At 46.7% G+C, this 24,168-nt stretch overlaps 1 protein-coding gene across 1 annotated transcript in view; it reads left to right on the top strand.

Annotated features, from left to right (window-relative positions):
- Window positions 1–24,168, top strand: part of PLXNA4 (plexin A4) — a 456,388-nt gene that overhangs the window by 419,539 nt on the left and 12,681 nt on the right. Inside the window, exons 25-29 of the mRNA XM_050892199.1 lie at window positions 5,947–6,106; window positions 13,009–13,112; window positions 14,898–14,997; window positions 17,896–18,086; window positions 21,793–21,962. Coding sequence (XP_050748156.1) covers window positions 5,947–6,106; window positions 13,009–13,112; window positions 14,898–14,997; window positions 17,896–18,086; window positions 21,793–21,962 — 725 coding nt within the window. The remainder of the gene's footprint in view (window positions 1–5,946; window positions 6,107–13,008; window positions 13,113–14,897; window positions 14,998–17,895; window positions 18,087–21,792; window positions 21,963–24,168) is intronic.

The following is a 24,168-nucleotide window of genomic DNA, read 5'->3' as shown; positions in this document are numbered from 1 at the left end:
GTTGTGGTCAGTTCATCACACGTTGTTTCTGCTGCTCCTTCCTCCTCAGGGGGAGGACTCCTCACACTTCCTCTTGTGATGTGATCCTTGTAATTTCTTTATTTCCCATGTCTTTGTTCTCGGAAAACCCCAACCCCAAATTTTAGGACGGTCAGAAGATGCTCTGAACTTATCATCAGATTATTTTATTTGCACCTTCAATTGAGGGACACTCATCTCATTTAACTTTAGCTAGCTTTGAGAGCTGTGTCCAGTCGATGTTAGTTCCTTGACCTGTCTTAGATCTTAGCTCAGGTGGGCTGACGCTAGAAATGCCTGCTTTTCTTCAGTAACTACAGACAGTCTAGAGCTGAGCTTTGATTGAATCCAAGTCTGATGAGGGGGTAGACTTTAGTCTTAAATAAGACCACAATTTTATTTTGCATATTAAAAACGTGACTTTTCTATTAAATCAGCAGCGTAGTGCTTCTTTTCTATTATGTGTGGTTGTCTAGCAATTTGGAGGCCTGATCTCGCACGGAGAGAGTGAGCAAAAGGAAGAAAAATGCAGATGCAGAGTGATCACTTTCACCAAAGGAAATCCCTCCGATCCTTTTAGGCTTGATATAAAGCAGCCAGCAAAGGGTAGTAATTATACATCAGTCTGAACAAAGCTCTCCTCCATTCGCTTTATGTTGTTTGATGTTAATCAGCTCTCCCTCTTACATCTCAAGAGCAGACAAATATATCCAGATAGGAATCTCAGCAGATTTACAGAGATCATCTTTGGTGAAGGAGATTAAGAAGAAGCAGAATATAAATAAGATTGGTTTTGCTTTCTGTTTCTCTTTATTTCTGTTTTATTTTTTCTTTCCTCTACCCTCCTTAAGCAGTCTGTCATCTTTTATTAAAAATATATAGTAATGAAATAAAGCAAGAACTGATTCAGTATTTGTAATATAAGAATTCCCTCAATGTCTTCTGCTCTCTACCAAATGCACCTGGTCACCACTGTGAGTTTGCAGTGTGTGTAGCTAAAATTCATTGGGTTGTTCATGTTTCATGAGTGCTAGATGACTGCTTGACTGAGTTAAATCACAATTCCAGCAGCGTGGCACATTGAAACAGGCTGTTTATTGTCATTATTCCAGGAAGACAAGGCCGGGGCTTCTTTTGGAAGGCATTTATTCTTTAGCCTTCGTTAATCATGACCAAATATTTTAAGTCATGGTTTCAAATATGGTTTGAGTGAAAAGCAGATCCAAAGAAATTGACTTATCCAGGGAGAAAAAAGAAGACAGAGCACTTTCAGACATCTGGAATTACTGATTTTACAATACACACCTCATTCACTAAATTTAGATTGTTTCGGTCTGATTTCTTTCCAAACCAGATAGCTCCAATTTGCTGTCTGCCAGGTCCTACAGTTCTCCAAGGAAGCAGCCTCAATGTCCTACAGTCTTTGCAGTCTATAACAATTTCTGTACTTAGAAGGGATTTTTCAGTACAGTAGAAACTAAGCTAGTTACAGATGTGATTTGCTAGAATAAATGTGTTGCAACTAAACAGTAGATATTCTCCCAAGCTGTATACCTCAGAGAAACACCCTCTTGTGTTAATGTCTTCGCTAGCAGTCAGTGCTCATCATCTCTGGTCTGCAGTGTTATTAAAAACCCAGCTAGATTATTCCGTCTATGAGAGACGGGAAGATCTCATCCCTGCTGACTGCCATCTGCCTTTGCCAGAATCCATGATTTTTTAACCATTTACCAAACCAGAGTCCAGATGCAAAAACCTCACTCCCTACTGCCACTGCTCTGCTGTCACTGGGAGATGAAAGACCATCCATCTCCTGCATCAGCTTCATTTCTGTTGATACAAATAATGCAGGGGAGCAAAGACCTCGATGTGTGTCAGAAGCTGTTAAAGGTATTGGCTAATTAGTGCTTGGGAGTGGTAGGCGGGAGCTGCCCAGTACATCTTGAGCAGTGACATGCTCTGTGTGGTCCTTGCACACCTCGGCAGCTCCAGTGCTGAGGGCCTAATCGGATCATCTCTCCTGCCAACATATTCCAGATGGATAAGGATACTTTCAGCTGCCTTTGGTTAAGGCTTTTCAGGGAATTTTAGTGGCAGGGAGGAAGCCACTACCAAGATATCAGAAGGCTCTCCTATGCTTGGCTTTTTTTGGGGTTCTTCTCCTCCTTGTTCGTTGCTAAGTCTTGCTGTATGCTAGCTGCCTTGAACCTTCCTTAGCCCAATCTAGAAGGGAAAGAAAGATGTCTGTCCCTGGGACAGAAACTGTAGCGATGTCCTGGTCTCCAGGCAGAGCTCTCAAGCACTGCAGAGAGCTCAAAGCCAGGGTCACTGTATGAGTAATCACAAGCTGTGCCTTTATTATCTAAACACCAGTAATCTGTAGTGGAGATCAGGGCTTAGCGGTGCTAAGCATTTCATGTATATATACACTTAAAGACAGCTCATGGCTGGAAGGGCTGGCAGACAAAAAAAGCCCAAGGATGTAGAAAAAGGTCAATAAACACAAATCCAGTGAGATGGCATGCCCCAAGGTCATACACAGTCAGTGGGAGAGCAAGGCTCAGAGATTACTACTCTGCTTGCTCCCAGTCCCATACCTTTTCATGTTGACCCCACAACTGGCACTGTCCTTACGCTATGCTGACACAGACCTCAATGCATGACAGAACAGTGGTGCCAAGTGCTGGTGTCCTCTCAGTGACAAAACATTCAGCACCTCCTTGAGTGACACTGAACTTTCCTCTCCCCTTCATCCACCTTGTTAGCTCTGCCCCACAGGTCTCAAAGGCAGGTGGTGGCTGATGGAGCAGTAACAGTGAATGCATTCAGGAGATCAGCGTCGCAAAACTTCCCTCAGAGGGACTCATCACGTAGGAATACAACACAGGCCATCTCAGGGGTCTCTTCCCCACCAGTTGACATCAAAGATTGTGTTGACATAGCTGAGCAGCACTGCAGGAGCAATTGGATTAGTCCTCTGTCTTACATTGGTTGTTATGAGGACAGCTCTGGGTGGAAGCACAGGGCAAACCTTACTTTTTCAGTGAGACTGGAGCATCTGAACTCTGCTAAATCGATGAAGCCTATGCTTAATTTTTTTCTCCTGGTCATCCCCTACCAGGGACAATCTATAGAAGCGTGGGATGACAACAGAAGAAACCCTTGGGAGGATTCCCACAGAAGTGATAGGAATCTCTCTCTCCATTGCAAACACCTCATTACGATTAGGAGCTTCAGTCTGTTGGAAGGGGAGCAGAGGTTTTCAATCTGTGGTGTAAGGATGACTTCTTACACACACCTGTCTTCTATAGGGCCCATGACAATCTCCAAAGAACAACTATTTAGTGTGTGCAATACACAGATGCACCCTGCAAAATTCCTGAAGTCTTTGTACGGAGAAAAGTTTAGTGCTCCACAAGAGAACAGTTGGAAAACACCGAGAGTTGATGTGAAGCCTGGGGCATATACGTCAAAGCCACTGTGCTCTGGGAAGGGTGTTGAGTTCTATAAGCAGTGCTTGAATTCCCTAAAACGTTGAAAGGAGCCTCTTGACTGTCATTCAAATGAACACACTGGAGTTCAGGGGTTTACAGGTACTACCAGCTGCCCCCATCTATGCTTGAAACCACTAAGAGCAAACTTCTCTCTGCACAGCCCTTTGAAATATTGCCTTCCCTGCTCCTTCTTCTTCCAGCGGAGCTGGAAAAAAGGAAAGCAAGGACTGCTGTAGTCAGGGCACGAATGATGGTGGCTCACTCAGGCAGAGTTTTCCTGCCACCTTCCAAAGTTGACACTCTGTGAATTTCAAGGATAACCAAGTTATAAGAGCAAATCACCATTGTCAGCATCCAGCTGGATGATGGTTCGCAGTGCATGGTGGGTACTGGTGTGGTGGACACTATTCAGCACCCGCAGGAGATGTTGGGTCTTCTGGACCAGATGTTGGCTTGGCAGGGTAGCGTAGACTATTTTAAAGGGCGCTAAGTGCCTTCATGTGGGGAACTGAACTGAACCCCAGGTGTTTGCATCAGAGATGAATCACACCACAGAGCTTGCTCTGACTGGCGTCAGCTCATTTCACCTCAGCTGAGCTCAGATCGCTGAGAGAGACCTGCAGAGTAACTTGGTCTCCAGTACCATGTGTGACCCCCACAGCATGCTCAAAAGAGCTGTGCTAGCCTGCCATCACTGCTTCATTTCCCTACAGATGCGTAATGGGAGGGGGGCAACCAGTAACCTCAACACTGGATGCATTTCAACAGTGCTTTTTATGTATAGTTCTGTGATCCTTTGAGATGAAAGATGCCACAGAACTGTAAATCTGCACCATTGTTATTATAATCTGACCCGATGCTTCTTCGATACTCCTGGAAGTGACATATAAATAATATTATTATGATCTAATCAATATCTCATATTTACATCTCCCCTTTCATCTGGAAAGATCACAGAGCTCTTTGTAAGCAATATCTTCACAAGTCCCTCTTAGTTGAGCATAACAGCACCAAAGGGAGCCTGGTGAGCCAGTATATAATTATACTGATATGATTTTACCCAGTTTCAAGCCACTTTGAGATCCCACTGCATCTTAGTAGGTTAAGATGGAAAGTGATGGAGAGTCCAGTACCTATTGTGTACTACAGAAGGGAATTTACAGTCAAGGTAGAATTTGTCTAAGGCACCAAAACTAACATGTCTGCGCTTGTAAAAGCGGCACAGGAACATTTAATGACCATATATAGCCAGGAGCATCACTGAACACTCCTTCCAAGTGCAAAGGTGTGCTAAGTTTATAAAAGTTTATAGACTTCACACTCCTGTAACCAGAAGAGAGCCGAATGCTCAACATAGACATGGCCAGGAGTTGGCAGGCAGATGGCTGTTAAACACTGTGTGTATGTGTTTAAGGTATCCCTCCCTCCCTCACCACCCCATATGCTTTGCATTTACTCTTGGACAGAGTCTGTGGAGAAAATTATATTCTCCTTCTGAGAAATGAGAGGCCTCTCTAGTTGGGTCAATTTTCTTGTTCTATATGTGAAAGCAGAAGTTGTTGTTTTGTGTTTCATTTTTTAAGAAGCCCTGCATTTCAAATTAATCACATTCTTCTGAGAAGGGTCTGGGTCAGTCCCATGGCTGTGCAGAAGATGGTTTGTTTAAGTTTGTTTAAGGCTGAGACACTGAAGAGCACTTTTACCTGAATTGTCAAAGAAGTCAAGTGGCAATGCAAGGAGGCCACTACTGAATTAGGTCACCTTGCCAGCTCTCTAGGGAGCATGGAATGGGTCAGAGGCCAAGTAAAGCTCTGGAGAGCCCTTTGGATATCAATTCAGCTCCAACCAGGGTCAGGCCTGACCCATTTTTAATGGTTTCTATGAAAAGAGTGTGTCAATGACAATTGTCTGCTACCATTTGGGTGAATGCCATTTTTATTGAAAGCACCAGAACCTGAGCTGGTATTCATGGGCTTTCTCATATTAAGTATAGTGAAGATGCCAAGGAGATGAGGCTCAAATCTAAGGAGCTGTTCCCACAGGTATAGCAGTTTCACCTCATAGAGATAAGTGGCGTGAGACACAAGTTCAGAAAAACCTTCACGTCAGCCCTAAGTCACCGGCTGCAACATCTGGGAGTCCACGGCACTTAGCTCAGAGCCAAGTGCTGAGTGAGTTAGTTACCTTTAATTCACTGGGCACAGACAGTGGTAAGGGGTTGAGAGCAGCACAGGCGTGGATGCATGGAATCCCCCTGTGTGAAACCAGGTCTCTGTGCCCTCTTGAAGGAGGGAATACTCTTGGTACACATTTTTCCCCTTATTGCACCCTAGATCGCTCTGGCTTGTAGGACACAGGGACCTGCAAGAAGGGCAGCCACAGGGTACCCATGCTACTGTGAAATGTGTGGTTGGTCTCACTGCCTCTCTCTCAGGTCCTGAGCTGCGTGAACCCTGACAATGTGAACAGCCCCGAGATCCCGGTGAAGATCCTGAATTGTGACACCATCACGCAGGTCAAGGAGAAGATCCTCGACGCCATCTTCAAGAACGTGCCCTGTTCCCACCGGCCCAAAGCTGCTGATATGGACTTGGGTATGTGAGGGCACACACTTGGGTATGTGAGGGGGGAGAGGGGAGATGGGAGACAGCCAAACTCAATCCAGACTCTGTTTGCTGGGGCAGGTGCCACCTCTCCAGACTGAGCGTACCCTTGGTGCTTGTGCAAGGCGGAGCAGCAGCAACGGTGAGAGGGCAGAAGAGACTGATTAAGTTGATGCATATACTCTTGGCTTATGAAATCTTTGGCCTTGAGGACTTAAACAGACCAGTAGCCATCCTGCTTTTCTGACCACAGAATTCAGCTTGGACAGGGGTATGGAAAAGGCATGACTGGGGCTATTCTCACTGTCCTGCCAAAGACCTCTGGAAAAAGAGTACCAAATGCCCAGGGTGATGTTGTCAGCAGTGTTCAGGCTGCAGAGATTTATTCCTAGCTCTTCTCTGAATAGTGAGGGTTTGGTATATATGTCTTCTTGCTGAGATAGTCACAGCCCAAGCAGTATTAATTACTCATTGTGCAGGCACAGGAAAGGGGATGAAGCATCCTCCGTTCAGTGGGCTGCATCCATCTCACCCCTGACTGCTTCCCCCTCCTGCCAGCACCCCACCACCAACAGCAGGGCTGGGAGCTGCTGCCCTGAGGTTTCCTTTCTGCAGAGGACTAGGAGGTCTTAAGGAAAGATCAGTTCTTCTGTTTATGAATTCATGCTTTTTTTCTCAGTGGTTTTCTCCTTCGTGCATTGCTCTGCTTGGAGGGTGGAAAGAGCAGCACCAGCTTCACTTCCATTTCTGGGCAGTTGTGCTGTTGAGCTCTGGGGCACACTGGGAGCTGTACAGCCCAGTGCAGGGGTGCCTCTGAGGCCAAAATCCATTTCTGCCCAAAATCTGGAGCAAGGATGCTGGGAGGAGTGAGACGTCTGAAGTTGGGGTCCAGAGGCAGAGGTGATACTACACCTGGAGGCTACTATGAAAGAATGTAGAAAAATCTGCTCAGGGTATTGCTGAGGTGGCTGGTAGGGAGCTGGGGACTGCGTTGTGGCTGTATCTGCCAGAATTTGCCCTCAGTGACCTTCAGTGAAAGAGACTTGAGTGGAAAATGATGGAGTCTATAAAACTCAGCAAAGTAGAAGAGGAATCAAAAGGAGAAGGAATGGACTGACGCCAAGAAACAATTCACAGCAATAATGGAGGCAGGAATGAGAGGTCAGGGATTAAAGTTAAGTGTCTATATGTGTGTGCGTATGTGTAGGGGAGGAGGGAATTCCTGACAGAAATTGCAGCAAGATTCCTGCTCATGAAAGGCCGTTAAAATAATGAAACAAGCTGCCAAAACCAGCAGCAGTAAAGAACAGATCATATCCATCATCAGGAAAGGACCCAAGATGATTCTGGAGCTTCTGTGAGTCAGCAGGGGAATGGTGAGTGCTAGTGTGAGCATGAGGGCAGATGGGGCAGGGTGCCAGGGCACAGCAGACTGGAGGAGTGGGGTTTACAGCCAGATCTCTTGACCTGTCTGGTGCTGGTTGGTGGCCACAGAGCCCATTATATTTGGATCTCAGACTGGGTGTGAGTGGAAAGTAGTTTGTTCTGCTGTGGGGACGAATGATGCACCCAAAATGGGAGGTGGGAATTTTACCTGCATGTTGCAAATACCAGGGATAAATTGGAGTCCACAGATCTTACTGTAGCTCTGACAGCTGACAGATACAGAAGTGTGTGTGTGCGGGGTCCCAGCTGGAGCCTGACAATTTTGCATCCCAAACTGTTCCTATTTTAAGAAATATTGACCTGCTGAGTGGTGCTGAGGACCAGCAAGTTCCAGAAAGTATTTATGAGCGTGTGCACCCCTCAGAGGACAGATTTGTCCATACTGACAGGAGGCTGCTTAATGAGCAGCTGCTTGGCCAATAGCATTGATGATGCAGTTGGGGAAGAAAAACCCCAAAGAAAACACAAAAAAACCCTCATGTAGTAGAAGAGTCTTGCCAGCAGCAATATAGTTGCAGGCTCCTTTAGCACAGTAGCTAACAAGCTGGGAGGAGCAGGGCTGGCATGGGTGAAGCAAGAACAAGAGGGTATGCACATCCAGCCACAGCTGCAGCCCAGCCTCTGTGCAGGAAAAGATGTTTGTTGGCACCTGGCATCCTTCGGTGACAGTGAAGGCAGCAAGGGGAGAGCAGAAAGCACTGCTGGCCATTAGGAAGCAGCTCAGAGCTCTCAGGATCAACCTGCCCCAGGCTGAATGCTCAGAACTGCAAAGGCAGCTGGATCAGCCCCACCAGTCCATGCTAAACAGTAGGTCAGAGCAGATGGCTGTAATCTGGCCTTGAAATCGATGGTTTTCTGAACAGCAACACCGTTTTCTGTTACCATTACAGTTTTCTGGGCTTTCTGTCCGCACTAAGGCCAGATTGCTCACATGGAAGAAAGCAAACAAGCTAATGAGTTATTTTGAGTTGTTAAATGCAGGGTAGCTGCAAGCAGAGTGACTTGTATGTGTCGCAAATGTCATAATGTTTTGCAGTTACCCAGACAACTCATGGAGGGGGTTGTCAGCTGAAAGCACTTATTTTGGACACCCTGAGGTTACTTTTTAGTCCAAAACTGAAATTGCAGCCCTCTGAGTAAAGGCTTCTTTCTACAGTGGCTATTTTTGTTATCACTATTTTTTAAAGCCCTCACCATAAATAAAATACCCCATCTTCGGGAAAGCATTAGGGTGTGAGGATCACAAAACAGGAATTTGGCTTCATGCTGAGGCATTCTCTCTTCCCTGTGTTTCAGTTGCTTTTTGAAAGGGACTGCTGAGGTGATGGGAGCTACTAGGTTGACAGTGGTGCTGTCTCAGGCTCATTGTGGAGGACCATGTCAGGCAACCTTTCACTGACTTACCAACGGTGCGGTACTGGGATGTGGGATTCAACCCTTAGGAGCCATTTAAACTGCGTCTAACTCTAGTATATATACAGTAAGGCAGACAGCTTGCATATACAGGATGAAATATCTCCCAGGCATCTTCCATCTACGCGTTCTGGTGTGAAGTTTGTTTTCCCCAACCACGGCGGTCCTTTCTCCACTCCAGAAGCAGAGCTGATTTTCTCCTCTCTTCCTAGAGGTCATTGCATACTAGACATTTACCTTTTTTGTTTCCTACCCACCTGGTTGTACTGGTTCCTGCAGCCTACAGACAAAGGGTTTATTCTCCTGTTTCCTGTGCCAATCTGTCTCTCACACAGAAATTATTGGGAAGTGAAAAAAATACTCATAAGACTAAAAGCAGCCCCCCTGCTCTCCAGACTAATCCTTCATGAGCACAAAGGATCATGAAATAGGCATCAAGCCTGAGTAAGCCACATGCATTTGTTCCACATGCCATTGCTGCGCACAATATCAGCTGCAAACCATTTCACAGCTCTTCATGGGAGACTTAGGGTCTTTAGGAAAATGGTGGGAAGCACAGTATATGGCATGAATAGTTGACTGAAATGGATTGTGTGCATCATGACCTAGAAGTGCCTGTAAAGGATGGTGTAACTGATGATGACGAGCTCAAATGAAAGCAGTTGGAGTGAGCTGGCAGGTCTTCCATCCACCTGGGTATTTCAATTGCCCTGGAAAAAATGTTCTCTCTGCTCCCCTTTTCTCCCTTGTTCAACGGGCATCTTCAGGGTCACCCAGATCAGAGAGAAGGTACGAGGGAGGTGTAACATTTTCTATAGGATTTGAGTGCAGGAGGACATCTCCCCATCTCCCATCTCCCCATAGAGTCATTCCCTAGCCAGGCATTGCTACAGCTCAAAGAAGCACCTCTTTGTCAAAGGCCCCTGGAATTTCCTTTTTCCCAGTCAAGTTGAACAGAAAGGTTGTTTCTTAAAAAAAAAAAAAAAGAAAGAAAAAAAGGAAAAAAGAAAAAAGAAAAAAGAAAAAAAGAAAAAAAAGAAGTAATTCCTGCGTGCAATAAAAAGATACACTATCTGCTGAATGAAATATAAAGGCTTCACAGCAGCTGTCTCCTGAGTTTGCATTTACTGCTGCTCCTGATTGGAAGGCTTGATAAAGATAATGGGATTTTTTACCTCCCTCCCCCTCTCCCTCTCTCTCTCCGGAAGGTGGAAGTGTAACAAATTGGATTGGAGTATGTCCCTCCTTTGTGCCGGCTCGCAGAGAAGTGCACAGATCTGATGAGAGAGGGGACAAGGTGCTGCCAGCGAGGACAAAGCTAACAGTTTTCACTTAGTGCTGTGAATATGGATGTCAGGGTCACCTTTTCCTCCTTTGCTCCCTCCCTTCCCATTCCCTTGCTCCCAGCCACTGCATTTCCTTGCATATCGGTGTGTGACCACCTCAGCTGGCACTCATGGAGAAAGGGAGCTTGCAGTGCTCCCGCAAGACTAAGAAGAATTGGGGGACCACAACTGGGGGTCCTTTACCTGTCATTGCTGAGATGCACGATGAAGTGATTTGTATTTGGTGAGGGTAAACGGGCTGCAAAACTGAAGCCAGATGCTCTGAACCTGCCCTGCAGGGTGTTTTCGTCCTTGTATTGCTCAGGAGTGGGTCTTGTGTGGAGTCAGACTGGCCCTTCCTCTTCCTCACATGGCCCCTTTCTGCAGGAATGCCAAGGGGAAGGGCTTGGCAATCCCCTGGGTCTGTGCAGGAGCACAAAGGGCTTGAGGGGACATCCCACAATGTCCCCAGCTCCCCTGGAGCAGAGGGAAAGCTGCTGCTGCTCTGAGGACCTTGTTCAGCCCTTGAATACAAATAAAGCACAGAATGAGGAAAGCTGTGCCTACCCTTCATATCAGAGCCAAGTGCAACACTGAGAACCTGTGCATCCTTCCTGAAACACTACGTGAGTATGTGTGTCTCTACCCAAAGATGAGTCAGGAGAGAGGAGGACCATAGGAACATGCAGAGCCCTGAAGGAGAGAGGTCAAAGAGACACCGTCCCCAAGAGACCATGAGGAAGGCACATAAGGATACACTTTGTGACAGTAAAATTGGCTTTGGCACTCTGTGGGACACTTTGTAAGAGCACCACTTCCCAGCCCAGTCCAAACTTCATCATTTTGTGCTCTTCCAAGAAATGTCTGGGACCAGTTAGCTTCCAGGAATCTGATCCAGGTGGGAATGAACAGAGAGCATCATCCTCAGACATCACAAGGATAATGTAGGTGAGGATCTAAGGAGCTGGAGTAAACGAAGGGCAGTTCAGGATCAGTGCTTAGCCAACATAACCTTTGCCTACTTTCTGAGTATCTCCAGCCAAAGTAACACCCAGCAATAAACACAGCAGCTGACCTCTTCCTGCTAATTTAAATGAATAATAAAGGCAAGGGCGGCTTTCCCAATACATTTTAATTATGTGATAAGAAAACTGCTGAAACCAAAATAAATTTGCAACGGTCCTTGCATTTTTATATTAGGAGAAATAAGCAGGGGTGGCAGGTGATGCCTCCATATCCAAGAGTTCATTTTAATTAACAACTCCTGCAAAAGAATAGACTTTCTGCTTTGGCTCTGGCTAAACTGTATGTGGCTGGGTCACTGTGACTGAGACATGACAACCAAAAAGGAAGCTTTGGATGGTTCAGGTTGGCTGTGGTTCAGCCACAGCTTTCCCTGGTGTCACCAGGTGATACTACATTTCTCTCCTTTTGGCCATCTTTATGTGTTCCTTGCCTATAGGCAAGTCTGTGAGCCCTCTGTGGGGAAAGCTGTGACAATCCTCCACATGGAGCATTCTTCAAGATTTGAGCAAAAGGTGGTACCCTGAGAAGTGACGGGGTGCTCCAGTCCTGCAGATGGAGAGAAGCATTGAGTATTTTGGGGTAGAGGCTGGAGAACTGGATGTGGTCAGAAACTGGAGTCCTTCTGCCCACAGGCACTCTGCTGAAGGCTGGTAGATATTACGTGCTCCACGGAGCAGGGTGTTGGTTCTGTCTCTGGCTCTTCTCCCCATTGTGCCTCTACTGTGCCCAAAGCTAAAGGCTTCCGGCTCTCCATCACTTCTGGATTTGAGTGGCAAGAAGTATTGCGCAAGCACTAATGGAGATGAACTGAGCCCAGTACGGGGTCTGGTGCTGTGCTGAACAAGACACTGCTCTGCCCAGGGGAGCCCCCTCTGTGGCTAGGTCTTGGCAGTTAGACATATCTCGGGTATCAATAAAGGCTGTGTCTACGCTGCTAAAGGAAAGAGGGCCAGGGATGAAGTTCTATCCCTGACACATTCCTTTGCTTCTGTCCCATGGTGATGGCTAACATACGCAAGGACAGGTTGGTCTTGGAAAAAGCCATGTTGGAGCAAGAATAGAGCCAGGGAGTCAGCCAAGAGTTAAGCAGTGTGAATAACCAGGGTGCTAAAGCACCAGACCTTGCTCTGTTCAGCTCTGCCAATGGATCAACAGCTCTCTGGTCATTGCTTTATTTATCTATATAGACCTCACCACTGTGTGTTGCTGTGCCCTAGCCTTGGACCTCTCATCTCTGTAGGCAACTGCTCTACGTTCTGATCTCTACATGGTGTCACGCTTTAAAGGGGTGGGTGTTTCCTGTGCAAAAGTTGTTTTGTGATAGCAATATCATTTTATCAAGGGTAAAGAAACCAGTCTGGACAACCTAGGACCTGACTCTAAACTTTGCCACATGACTATGATTTTTCCATACTTTCTTGAACCATCTCCCTGAACCTTTCATGGTTCATCTGTCTCCTCTTTCTCTCTGGAAAGAGGACTCGGGACATTTGTGCATTTGTATGTTGTACATGGTTGGAGGCATCTGACAGAGCGTAATGGCAATGACTGACATGCCGCTACACGGATGCAGCTTGCACGTGTATGACCACATGGGTTACGGACACAGGGATTGCCAGGGCTCTGCCCGCTATCTCAGAGCTGCGATCTGCACAGCAGAGTTCAATGTCCCTGTTCTTGCAGAGTGGCGGCAAGCAAGCGGGGCAAGGATGATCCTTCAGGATGAAGACATCACAACCAAGATAGAGAATGACTGGAAGAGACTCAACACGCTGGCACACTATCAGGTAACTGTGTGAGAGGACGGGTGGAAGGTAGATCAGCTAAGAAAGTGAAAAGGAGAAGGGCAAAGTGTTATTCTCTAAGATGCAGAGATAAACAACAGTTGAGTGGGCCATAACTGGACAGAGCCCCTGTGTGGAGTAGATCCATCCAGTTGACGTCCATCTCTGCATGACCTTGAGATCGGTAAAAGAGGGCTAAAGATGTCCAAAAATATCTTATGTAAGTGATAGATTTCATGAAAAATGGAGTTTTGGTCAAAAGCTCCCCCTACTCCTTTCCCTCCTTGCCCCCCCCCCCCCCCCGCCCAAAAAAAGCACTTCATTAACTTTAAACCAATGCTGACAATTTCGGTATTTCCTCAATCATACCTTAGCAATCTGTGTTTCATAACAAGATTTTTTTTTCATTTAAGAGCTGACCTGAGGAGGCAGCAAGCAATAATATGAAAAGGAAACAAAACTTTTCACTTCAGATTGACTGAAACATTGCTGGCTGACTCCAGAACAATTTTTTTCAGGGGGAGCAGGGATGTTTTCTATTTTATTTCACCAACAAACCAGCCATAATTTTCTTTCCCTTCTGTGCTTTTTCCAGTTGTTTGCTTCAGGCAATGAGCTCCCAGCTATATGGATGAGCTGGGGCAGAACAGGTCTCAGCTGCCAGGGTGTTGAGCTCTACATCGTTTACCCTGGCTATCCTAAGGGCAGACATGGAGCATGCTGGGACAGACATTGATATTCCTGTTACCTCAGTTTCCCCATCTGTAGTGTGGGGCTAAACCTACAAAGAGCCAATAATTGCCTTCCATGATTGCTGAGGGGCCATTTAATTAGCCTGTGCAGTGCTTTGAAGATGAAAAACTCCATGCAAGTGCTAATTATTATTATTACACAGACAAGGGTTAGACGTTGTTAGCAGGTTTTTTTTCACCCATCTCCTTTTTATGATGTCTTATTTATCACAGATATTCCTGATATGGCTCCTCTGAGCCACTGGCTTGTTAACATTTCTGATACAGGACCCACATGAATTGCCTAGCTGTAGAAATGGAAAGTCTGGCTCATTTCAGAAAGCTCTGTTGTCTGTTGAAACACTATCCCATGACATCCTGGAGCCCAACCACTCCAAACCTGCTGCTTCCCCCTGTCTGAGACCCTCTGACACAGCAAAGAGAAAGAACTTGTGGTAGGCAGTTCAGTCCAGCTGTGCATTTGTCACATGGAAGGGGGAGACTGTGCATGGAGAGGCTGACACGATCAATCAAAATGGAAAATGTAGATATCCGTTTCTGAGCTAGGTACCTAGGTATCACCTGCAACCGAGGTGGAAGGAATCAAAAATTTCACATCAGTTTTATCATCCTTATGGGACATCCCATTCTTGATGTTTGAAATGGCTCAGATGATTTTGTTCTCATGGTCCTGTTCTGCATAAGACCTTCCTTGTGAAGAACATACTGTCAGCTTTACTGAGGTTAATGCAAAGACTCACATTGTCGCCACTGGGCTTTGAATCACGACCTGAATGGAGCAGAGTCTGCTTTGTCATCAGTCGTCCTATTGCCCAAATGCAGGCTTCTAGCGGTGTAACAGAAGATTTTGTCTCCTGTCTTTTCTGTTAATAGACCCACTGAAGAAAGCATTTGAAGCTTTGGGCCAAAACTATTGTCCTGCCTACAGTGACACTGGTTTACGGCTCAGTTTCTGCTCCTTGAATTTCTGCTGTCCTTGGCATGCTCCTCAGCCAGTTTTCAGAAGCTTATTGACAAAGTCCTTTTTTCTCTACAGGTGCCAGATGGATCTGTGGTAGCTTTAGTCTCCAAGCAAGTCACTGCCTACAATGCAGTCAACAACTCCACGGTCTCCCGGACATCAGCCAGCAAGTATGGTAAGGATTTGTGTGCTGATACGGATTGGGAGAACACTGGAGAAGAGATCCCAAACGTCATGGTGGTTACAAGACACTGAGCACCAGCAGACAGAATGATAGGCAGATGACTAGTTGATAAGATATTGCTTGAGGGATGGCAGGAGGAGAGGATTTAGCCATCTAAAACTTTGGCATCTGGTCCAAGTTGTTGATCCAAGTGGTTGGATTGCTCTTGGGAAGTATTTCTCCTCCCTCATTAATGAAAGGAGGAGCCTATATAATTAGCTGCCTACATTTTAGATCACTGAGTCTCACTCTTAGAGTTTGCACAGAGACAAGGGAGAAGCACTGCACACTGTATGGGCTCAGTCGTTCTGGTGGGCAAAGTCCTTGGAGCATGGTCTGTTGTGAAGAGGAATCTGTGGCACAGATGAGCAACCACAATCTACATGGGGCATAGCCTGTTTACAGTTATATCTCAGTGTGGGTGTTGTGTGTCCCACCCAGGTATCCCAAGGGAATTTGCACCTGGAATAACAATAAAAATAGCTTACTGAGGTCTTATATCAGTATATCTCAAGGCAGTGGATTGTTGTTCCCACTTTACCCATGAGAAAACTGAGAATGAGACAGCTGTGAAATAGAGACCAGGTGGAAATTCTTCTGTAGAGCCAAACAGAGACATCCTGAATCTCACTCACACCGTCACGCACCTTTCTCCCCTGCGCTAGAATTGCAGCCCAGGATGTGTCTCACTATGGTGATGCCGGACGGCAAAGCAAAACATCTCTACTGTGTAACCAGAGTTCTGCAAAGCCACCTTCCAACCTGGATGCAGCTGTCATATCAGTTTATTATTATTTTTTTAATTTATGAAAGCATCTCCAATCCTTCTTACTCCCTTTAGCTTGAGGGAAAATACAGTTACTCAGTGTCCAGAGGACCCCATTCCTCTTTCTCCAAGGACATAAGCAATCCACCAGACCTTATTAATATTCATCCTCTTTGCCATGTTGTTGCAATTACTGAGAGACACAGTGACCTTTGAAAAGGAAGACTTGAGGGGGGGTAATTTCTGTTGGATTTCTTTAATTCTTTTGCCATTTGATTTTTCAGGAGGAGGGAGTGGGGAAGAATGCAGGGGGAGCAGAAGATGTAGTGGGTCAGAAGTGATTGTTAATTGCAATTAAGAAAACAGCATCCAGAGAGAAAAAGGATATTCCACCTGATAATTAATATGTAGAGATCAGTAATGCGTTAATAAGGCTGATTCAGATCTTGCTACAGAAAGGTGCAACACTTCTGTTAATTATGGTTGGAAAAGTCTCTATCTGCAGCATTGCTGGAAGGTCAGGGAGAGGGGAATGCCTCATGCCATCACTCAGAGGCAAAGGGAGGTAAAATTTGGAGGCTAAAGGTGTCCTTGGAGAAGAAATTTGTGCAGGCCCACCTGGGGTTCTGGTTTAGAATCACAGAACCATAGAATCATAGAATTGTTTAGGTTGGAAAAGACCTTTAAGATCATCAAGTCCAACCATTAACCTAACGCTGCCAAGTCCACCACTAAACCATGTCCCTAAGCACCACATCTACATGTCTTTTAAATCCCTCCAGGGATGGTGACTCAACCACTTTCCCGCGCAGCCTGTTGCAATGCTTGGCAACCCTTTCGGTGAAGAAATTTCTCCTAATATCCAATCTAAACCTCCCCTGGCACAACTTGAGACCATTTCCTCTTGTAGTATTGCTTGTTACTTGGGAGAAGAGACTGACACCCACCTCGCTACAACCCCCTTTCAAGTAGTTGTAGAGAGCGATAAGGTCTCCTCTCAGCCTCCTTTTCTCCAGGCTAAACAACCCCAGTTCCCTCAGCCACTCCTCATAAGACTTGTGCTCTAGACTCTTCATCAGCTTCGTTGCCCTTGTTCGGACACACTCCAGCAGCTTTTTACTTTCTGTCAAAACAAGATTTTGGAGCAGGGAGTGAAGAGGATGACCGGGCAGGACTTATTGGATTGCTTTGTTGTCAAAGGAGGGAGGGGAGGCAGTTCCTCCTAAGTCTGGGGATGGGGAGCTAAACAAGAGGTCACGTTAGCTCCATCAATATTACTATGCAAAGAGGCCATGGCCTGTTCTCTGGCTGTAATGCCAAGCAGCATGGCATGGTATGGCTAACATCCATACAGTTAAAACAAGTTGTACTTAGCCATACTGGTTACCATGAGTAGCTGGTACTATCCCCTGAACCAGTCCTGGGCAATGTCTGACACTGATAGTGCTAGTTGTCCCAGGCCAAATCTTTGCCAGGGAACGTGATAGAAGGTAAAGAGCGTCGGCAACTGAAAGTCAGTGTTTGAGCCTCGTTTAATTTAATAATGTGGACATTGACGTCACATCTGGCTTGGCTGACATCCCTTGTCTTTGCTGAGCAAATCACTCAGTCATAAGATAATGCTTTGATAATAAGGCCTGACCCATACAGCTGCTTTGAGAGCTTCTCCATCTCACATTGTAATTACGTCAAGAGATATGATGCAACCTGTGTAGCCTAATGTTATGAATTGGTTGATGGAAATTTATTTAATACTAATATGGAAATGCAGAGCTTGTGAGAGCAGGGACATCGCAGTACTGCTACAGCCTTCCCACTTTGGAGACCCAAACTAACGTCTCCCCAGGGCGGACTCACCAACTGTGATTGTCTCAGCCCCACACCAGAATCTGTATGAGCATCCACCCCACGTACTGAATGGGAGAGGTACCTGCTACAGAACCCAGACAGAAGAGGTCTTCTTCTTGCCTGTCTGATGAAAAACTTCTATTAGGTGGCATGTCATTAGCATATTTCCTTGGTGAAACCTGTTAATCCCAATACAAGTGCTACTAGGGCTGAGACACATGCATCTCTCTTTGCAGAAAACATGATCCGCTACACAGGCAGCCCGGACAGCCTCCGTTCCCGCACACCCATGATCACCCCTGACCTTGAGAGTGGAGTCAAGATGTGGCACTTGGTGAAGAACCATGAGCATGGTGACCAAAAAGAGGGTGACCGGGGCAGCAAGATGGTTTCTGAGATCTACCTGACAAGATTACTTGCCACCAAGGTACATGGTGGGGGCGGGGAAGAGGGTGAGAAATGTTTTTTTTAAAGGCTGCAGTGGGACTTCTTGCCTACAAGAAATGAGAGACTGCTCAAAGGGTGCCAAAGGGGAATAAAGAGAGAAGAGCAGAAGGAAAACAGAGCAAGAGGAGTGCTCCAAGCATATAGGGAAGGAGCTTGAGTTTAGAAAGCAGAGTCAGAAAAGGGACATTGGAGAGCAATGAGGAGTAAAGAACCCAGGGCCATGGGACTGGTGGAGGAAGTCAGCACAGGGGTAGGTGCTGGGGTTGTCAAATATACTGGCACGTAATTTGTACCAAAATTGAGCAAATGAAGAGCGGGGGAGTAAATGTGCTCAGATCAGGTTCCAAGGATGCGTCACGCCTCACACTCTGAAATAGGGTCCTATGCCACAAACCCCTAAGTTTTGTGGTACAAGTCCTTCTTCTCCACCCTTCTTCTGGGCCCATAAAGATTCTTGTGCTGATGACTTGGCAGGGGGTTAAGCTGACCGTGATGTAGCTAATAGGTGGCCAGCTCCAAGGAGAGCAAGTAGAGTTAGATGCCCATCCCCATTGAGACATGGAAAGCTCAGGGTCTCCAAAGAGAAAATACAGATTAAGTCAGGTGGGGGCAGAGCAGGGACATCCTGAACTGAATCCCCAGACACATCTCACACATCACAGCTGGCCCATGGCAAGTCTCTGCAGAGAGGGCAAAGACTGTGTTGGGAAGTTGGTAAGATCCCATCTGCTCAATCCATAGTCCCCAGAATGCTGGAAACCAGCCTCCTACGTGGGTGCCCGCCAGAGCCAGCAAAACTTCTGTAGTAGGGCAGTATGTGAGTGTTTGGTGTAACTGAGCATGCAGCACCGTGAGGAGAACACTTGCACAAGCGGAGATCACTCAAGCTGACAGGTCTAAAATTTACTGCAGTGGACTTTGGCTCTTGGACAGCCACAGAAAGTGGCTTAATTGCCACTGTCTGCACAGAAAGAACTCACTGTCATTCACCACCACGCTGTCCTTTCCCTGCGAAGGGGATGGCTGGTTCTTGCTGCAGCTGACTCACTCTGGGGTTGACAAAAGATCTCAGGCCTTTCACCTTCTTTCATCTCTGACCGAGACTGTCCTCCACCTAACTCGCCTCTACAGGCTCTACAGGAGTGTGGGCAAAAGCAGTTGTCTGAGTTTACATTTATTTGCTCTTCACCCTGTGGACGATGGTCTCCTTGGAGAAGCCTGCATTAACGAAGAGGCTGCAACGATATTCCTTTGCACCCCAGCAGGGACTAGGGCAGGTGGGGAGGAAGGCAGTATAATCAGAGACAGGCTCCCTGTGCAGTTCTGCTGTCCTCTCACAGCGCAGAGCGTCTCTGTGCCCGAATCTCTCTAGCTCGAGAGTTATCTCATTGCATCCCAGAAGTGGAAACTGCAGGGTAGCTGAGGCTCAGGTGTGGCTGATTGCGGTGTTATCTCACCCCGTTCTGAGCAGAGTTAAACCAAGCAGTGATCAAACAGCCCAATCTTCCTCCCTTCTCTGAAGTTTTGACTATTATAATTTCGTGTCAGGGTGTTAACAGGCACAAACACAATTTCATGTGTTCATGCAAACACCATCTGAGTTTGCCCATCAGACAGATCTTCATCACATGCTTAAGTCCTACCGTAAGTTTTACTTGTACATTTGTTCCTCAACTCATTTTGGCTCTCATGTCTGACTCTCTCCATTTATTTTTGGAGATAAAGTGGCTTTGTCTTTAGCCCCTGGTACATGCCCAGCTCCCTGGCATCAAGATGCTTTTACGGATCACACAACAAAAAAAGAAAATGATGCTCCCCAGGGCTCAGGCCCCAGCTGGTGTAAACCAGCAAGCATTGGACCGGTGCTGATTTACGCTGTCTGGTGTTACATCCCCTACTCCACCACTGAATTGCTTTTGCTTTCTGTTCCAGATCACAAACTCAACACTCGGGGTTTTTTTTTTGTGGAGATGGCAGGAAAGCAGCTGCAAAACTTGCACAGCAATGGAGAGAGTAGAAAGGCTGGGGGTTTATTGTTTCCCCTCTTGGGCTGAGCAATTTTCTTTTCTCATCATTACCATTTGAGGGAGGGAAAGAGGAGAGAGAGCAATTGCTGGTAATACAATCGCAGGGAATACTTAGTTAAACTGACAATGATTTTTATTCTGGTAAATCCGTGACCTCTGAGACCTAGAGTCTCTTGCCTAAAAGCCTCAGAGGTTTTCTTTGTGTTTGTGTGGGTGAGCATGTAGCGAACTAATTCCCTCCAGAAACTGAACCTGAGGGCAGCTCTTCCATGTCAGACCAACAAGATTTCCCCTCGGGGGCCCTTTCTGAGTCAGACATGTGCTGCAGGGCTTTATTCACCCTGTAAGAGTTCACACAAGCAAAAGGTGCCTCTGTTTGTTTCCCAAAGAATAAATCAAGTGGTAAATCAGCAAGAGACACCAGCTTTCTAATTAAGTATTTGTTAGCACTATGTAAACTTGAGCCACTCTGGTGGAACCTGCTACTTCATCTCTAGTAAGGAGAATTTCTTTTCTGGGTCTGCAGAGAAAGGGGAGGGTTTTATTTTTCAGAAGAAGAAATTTTGCATACCAGGAAACGTTTGCTGGAGATGAGATTGCTTTTTGGTTATTTTAGCAGCTGTATGGTTGGTTCACCTGTAAATGCTTATGAAGCTCTGGTGGCAGAGCAGAGGTTCAAACGTGGGCTAGAGCTCCCCATTCAGCAGGGAAAGCATGCCTTGCCTGGTTCCCCCCCAAACACAGCCTGCAGCTCATCTGGTTATCACAGCTCCTCAACTGCCTCCTTCTCCAAGCCTGGTCACCCTCTGATATTCCAGCTCTTCACCTTCTTGTTAAAGGTCAACTGTCCTCACTGGCTTGTCCAGGGTGGTTCTCCAAGCACAGGATCTGGGATTCTCCACCCAGAGGAGCATAAGGAGACCTCTGCAGTCTCCGCAGTGGACATTACTGAGGTCTGCAGAGCAGTACCTGACACATCCATGCATCGCTTCTATGGTTTGCCTCAGTCCCATGCCAATGGGTAGTAAAAAATGAGGAGGCCTCTTGGGGATTAAGATGAAGTTCGTCTTATTTGTTATACTACTCACACATATAAAACAGCCATCTCTCTCCAGGTACTCTTGTCCCATTTGTCTCAATGACACCTTCTGCTCTGCTCTGCAGTCATCTGACTTCTATTCCCAGCTTAAGAATTGGCCCTGGATGAAAGCCAGCATAGAAAATGCCTAGTTTTTGTCTCATGCATGCACTAAAGCAGTTGAGGATAGGATGCAGAGGAGAGGAATCTTGGTGGCAACAGATCAGGGCCTCTCCATCACCATATACCTGAGATGGGGCAAGGTATCCCACCACAGCTCAGCCACCCTCCCTGGCAGAGAGTATTAGTAGCAGAAAGGACAGGTAGCATCTTGACCTGCTACATCTGGCTGCTAACCAGTTGTAGCAGATATTGTGAAGATGCACATGCCTGCTTAAAGACATCTGTATTGAAATTTCCAACTCATGTCACATTTAACACGTATTAGATGGCTCCCACTTTTCAATCACACTTTCTGGGCCTGATCCACAGACATACTCTGTTTTCAGTGGGGTACCAAAATTCAACATCCTCTTCCCACTTGGTATCTCACATTCTTCTTTCCTTCCTTCTCCCAACAGGGCACCCTCCAGAAATTTGTAGACGACCTCTTTGAGACCATCTTCAGCACTGCTCACCGTGGCAGCGCGCTTCCCCTGGCTATTAAATACATGTTTGACTTCCTGGATGAGCAGGCTGACAAGCACAACATCCATGACCCTCACGTGCGGCACACCTGGAAGAGCAATTGGTGAGTGAGACACCCCAGTACAGTCCAGCACCAGGTCCTGGACTGGAAGGAGAGTAGAGGGACATGTGGTTTTGGATCTGGCTGCTTGGGGAGCTGAGGATCCTGGCGTGGGGCTCAGAGCGCCGGGCTCAGTCTTCCCAAGCTGATGGGGAAGTCAGAAGATCTCAGAATCTGAAGGATGCTCTAAAGGATGGAGTGCTTCGGCTAAACAGGTCCCAGTTTGCCCTGTATTACATGGGGAGGGCAGTAGTTCTGAGGTACCTCATGAGGAAAAATGGTGAAGTGTTTAACTGCCGCAGTGCCCAGGCCCATAGGAATATCTAGGGAGGCATGGGAGAGGATTCAGCACCACTGTCTTCATCTAGACTGGGTGTTTGAATTCCCACTATAGTCAGAGCAGGGCTAGAGCTCCATTTGTTTGCCCACACATAGGCATCTAGTGCCATCTGAGATATTTTAAGGTATCCCAGACATCTGCAGGGGATGTGCAGCACCCACAGGAGACTTGTACCCTCCTGGGTTGGCAGCTGGAGGCCAGGAGAGCATCTCAAATGATACTAAGCACTTAAAGGGTGTGGAGCTGAATATGAGTCTCCTTCGGAGCGAGTGAGAAAGTCTGACATCAGCCCCCTGCTCTAGCTGCCAGGCAGCAGACCCTCTTTGTACGTGTAATGGGACAGCAGGGAAAAGCCAGGATCGGTGGAGAGAAAAGATCTCTGCGGCTCCTCTCTGCTGAGTTTCCCTGTTGGAAAGAGTCCCCTGGGGAATCGCTCCCTCCCCTTCTCCTGTGCAAATACAGGGACTATAAAAGGAACAGCAGAGGAGAGCCATGGGGCTCCCAGCTCATGCATTTTTTCCTTTTACCAGCCATGCTGATGGCAGATCGTCACAGCGCAGTGACATAAAAAAAGAAACCCCATGCACCAAAGAGGCTTTCAACTAATGAAACATTAGCATATTATTAACATTATCTGCGGCACTAATCTAAGGCTGATTGCAGCCACTCAGACTAAATGAGCAGGAGGTTTATTTAAGGGGGGAGGAGGGAAGGCAGAGTGTGTGTGTATGTGGGAAAAGGGGCAGTATGAAAAAATCTCTTCAATCAGATTAAATTAACTCAAAGTCACATCACGGGCTTCATTATTCCCAGCTAGGGACTTCGTCCCCCCAGCCCCTCCCTGCACCCGTACACACACTCAGGCACACATACATGCACTCTCTGCTCGTCCTCACTGTGGCTGTGTTTGCCATCCAAACACCTGCAGAAGAAGTTCTGCACGGTTCACTCAGCCACCTCGTCCCCCAACAGATGAACCTCCATCCCCAGCCTAAAATGCTTCCCCACCACAACTCCATCAGGTCTCATTGCAAGCATCTCCCACTTCTCCTAAACCTGGCTGGTAGGATTACCTATGTGTGGGGCTTTCCTTACCTTTGCTTTGTGATTTTGCTGGCTCAGGAGAACACACGGTGGTTTAGGAAAACGTGATGTCATCCCTCTGTCAGGACATGCTAAGCTGCCTGCTGTTAGCCGAAATGTATTGGACTTGGAGATGAATTTTTTATGGTGCTGTGAACCCATGGAGGTAACGAGCAAATGGAAGAAACTCAGGAACTGGGGAGTTTAGCCTGAACATCAGGTGAATTTGTTAAGCTGAAAAATAACCTCCTCTTGGGAGGGTGCAGACACTGAAGGTAGACTTAACAGTCTACCTGACAGAGAGACAAGAGTTTGACTCTGTGATCAGTGACACGTCTCAGCTCCTAGGCCACGATCATGAATGCATTTGCCCTGACAAAAAGGCTTGAGGCAAAGGCTGCAGGTAGACACCTCAGGGCATCTCATACAAATGAACCGCTCTTTTGAGAAAAAGGGGGGAAAAAAAGGGCTTTGCTTTTTGCAATTAGAATAATATTTCCTTGGTTAGGGCATACATATTTTCATTTCAAAGGTTGCAACACTTGTTTCCCAGTTCCTTTTTTTTCCTTGAGGCAACAGGGTTTTTCCTGTCACGTAACAACTGCTTCACGCCCACTGTGGTGGGATCGTATGCAGGCTTGGGCTTGAGCTGTGGAGCGTGACAGTACATGGTGTCCACAGCACACAGTGCATGCCATTAACGCTCCTAGTCTCAACCTGGGAGCTCTACCTACCTCTCTTCCCATGGGGTTGCTATGAGGGCTAAAAGCCAAGTCCCTCAATGAC

Source organism: Gymnogyps californianus, chromosome 1 (genome assembly GCF_018139145.2).
Source record: "Gymnogyps californianus isolate 813 chromosome 1, ASM1813914v2, whole genome shotgun sequence".
NCBI classification, from domain to species: domain Eukaryota; kingdom Metazoa; phylum Chordata; class Aves; order Accipitriformes; family Cathartidae; genus Gymnogyps; species Gymnogyps californianus.
This window is presented reverse-complemented; position numbering and strand designations above follow the sequence as displayed.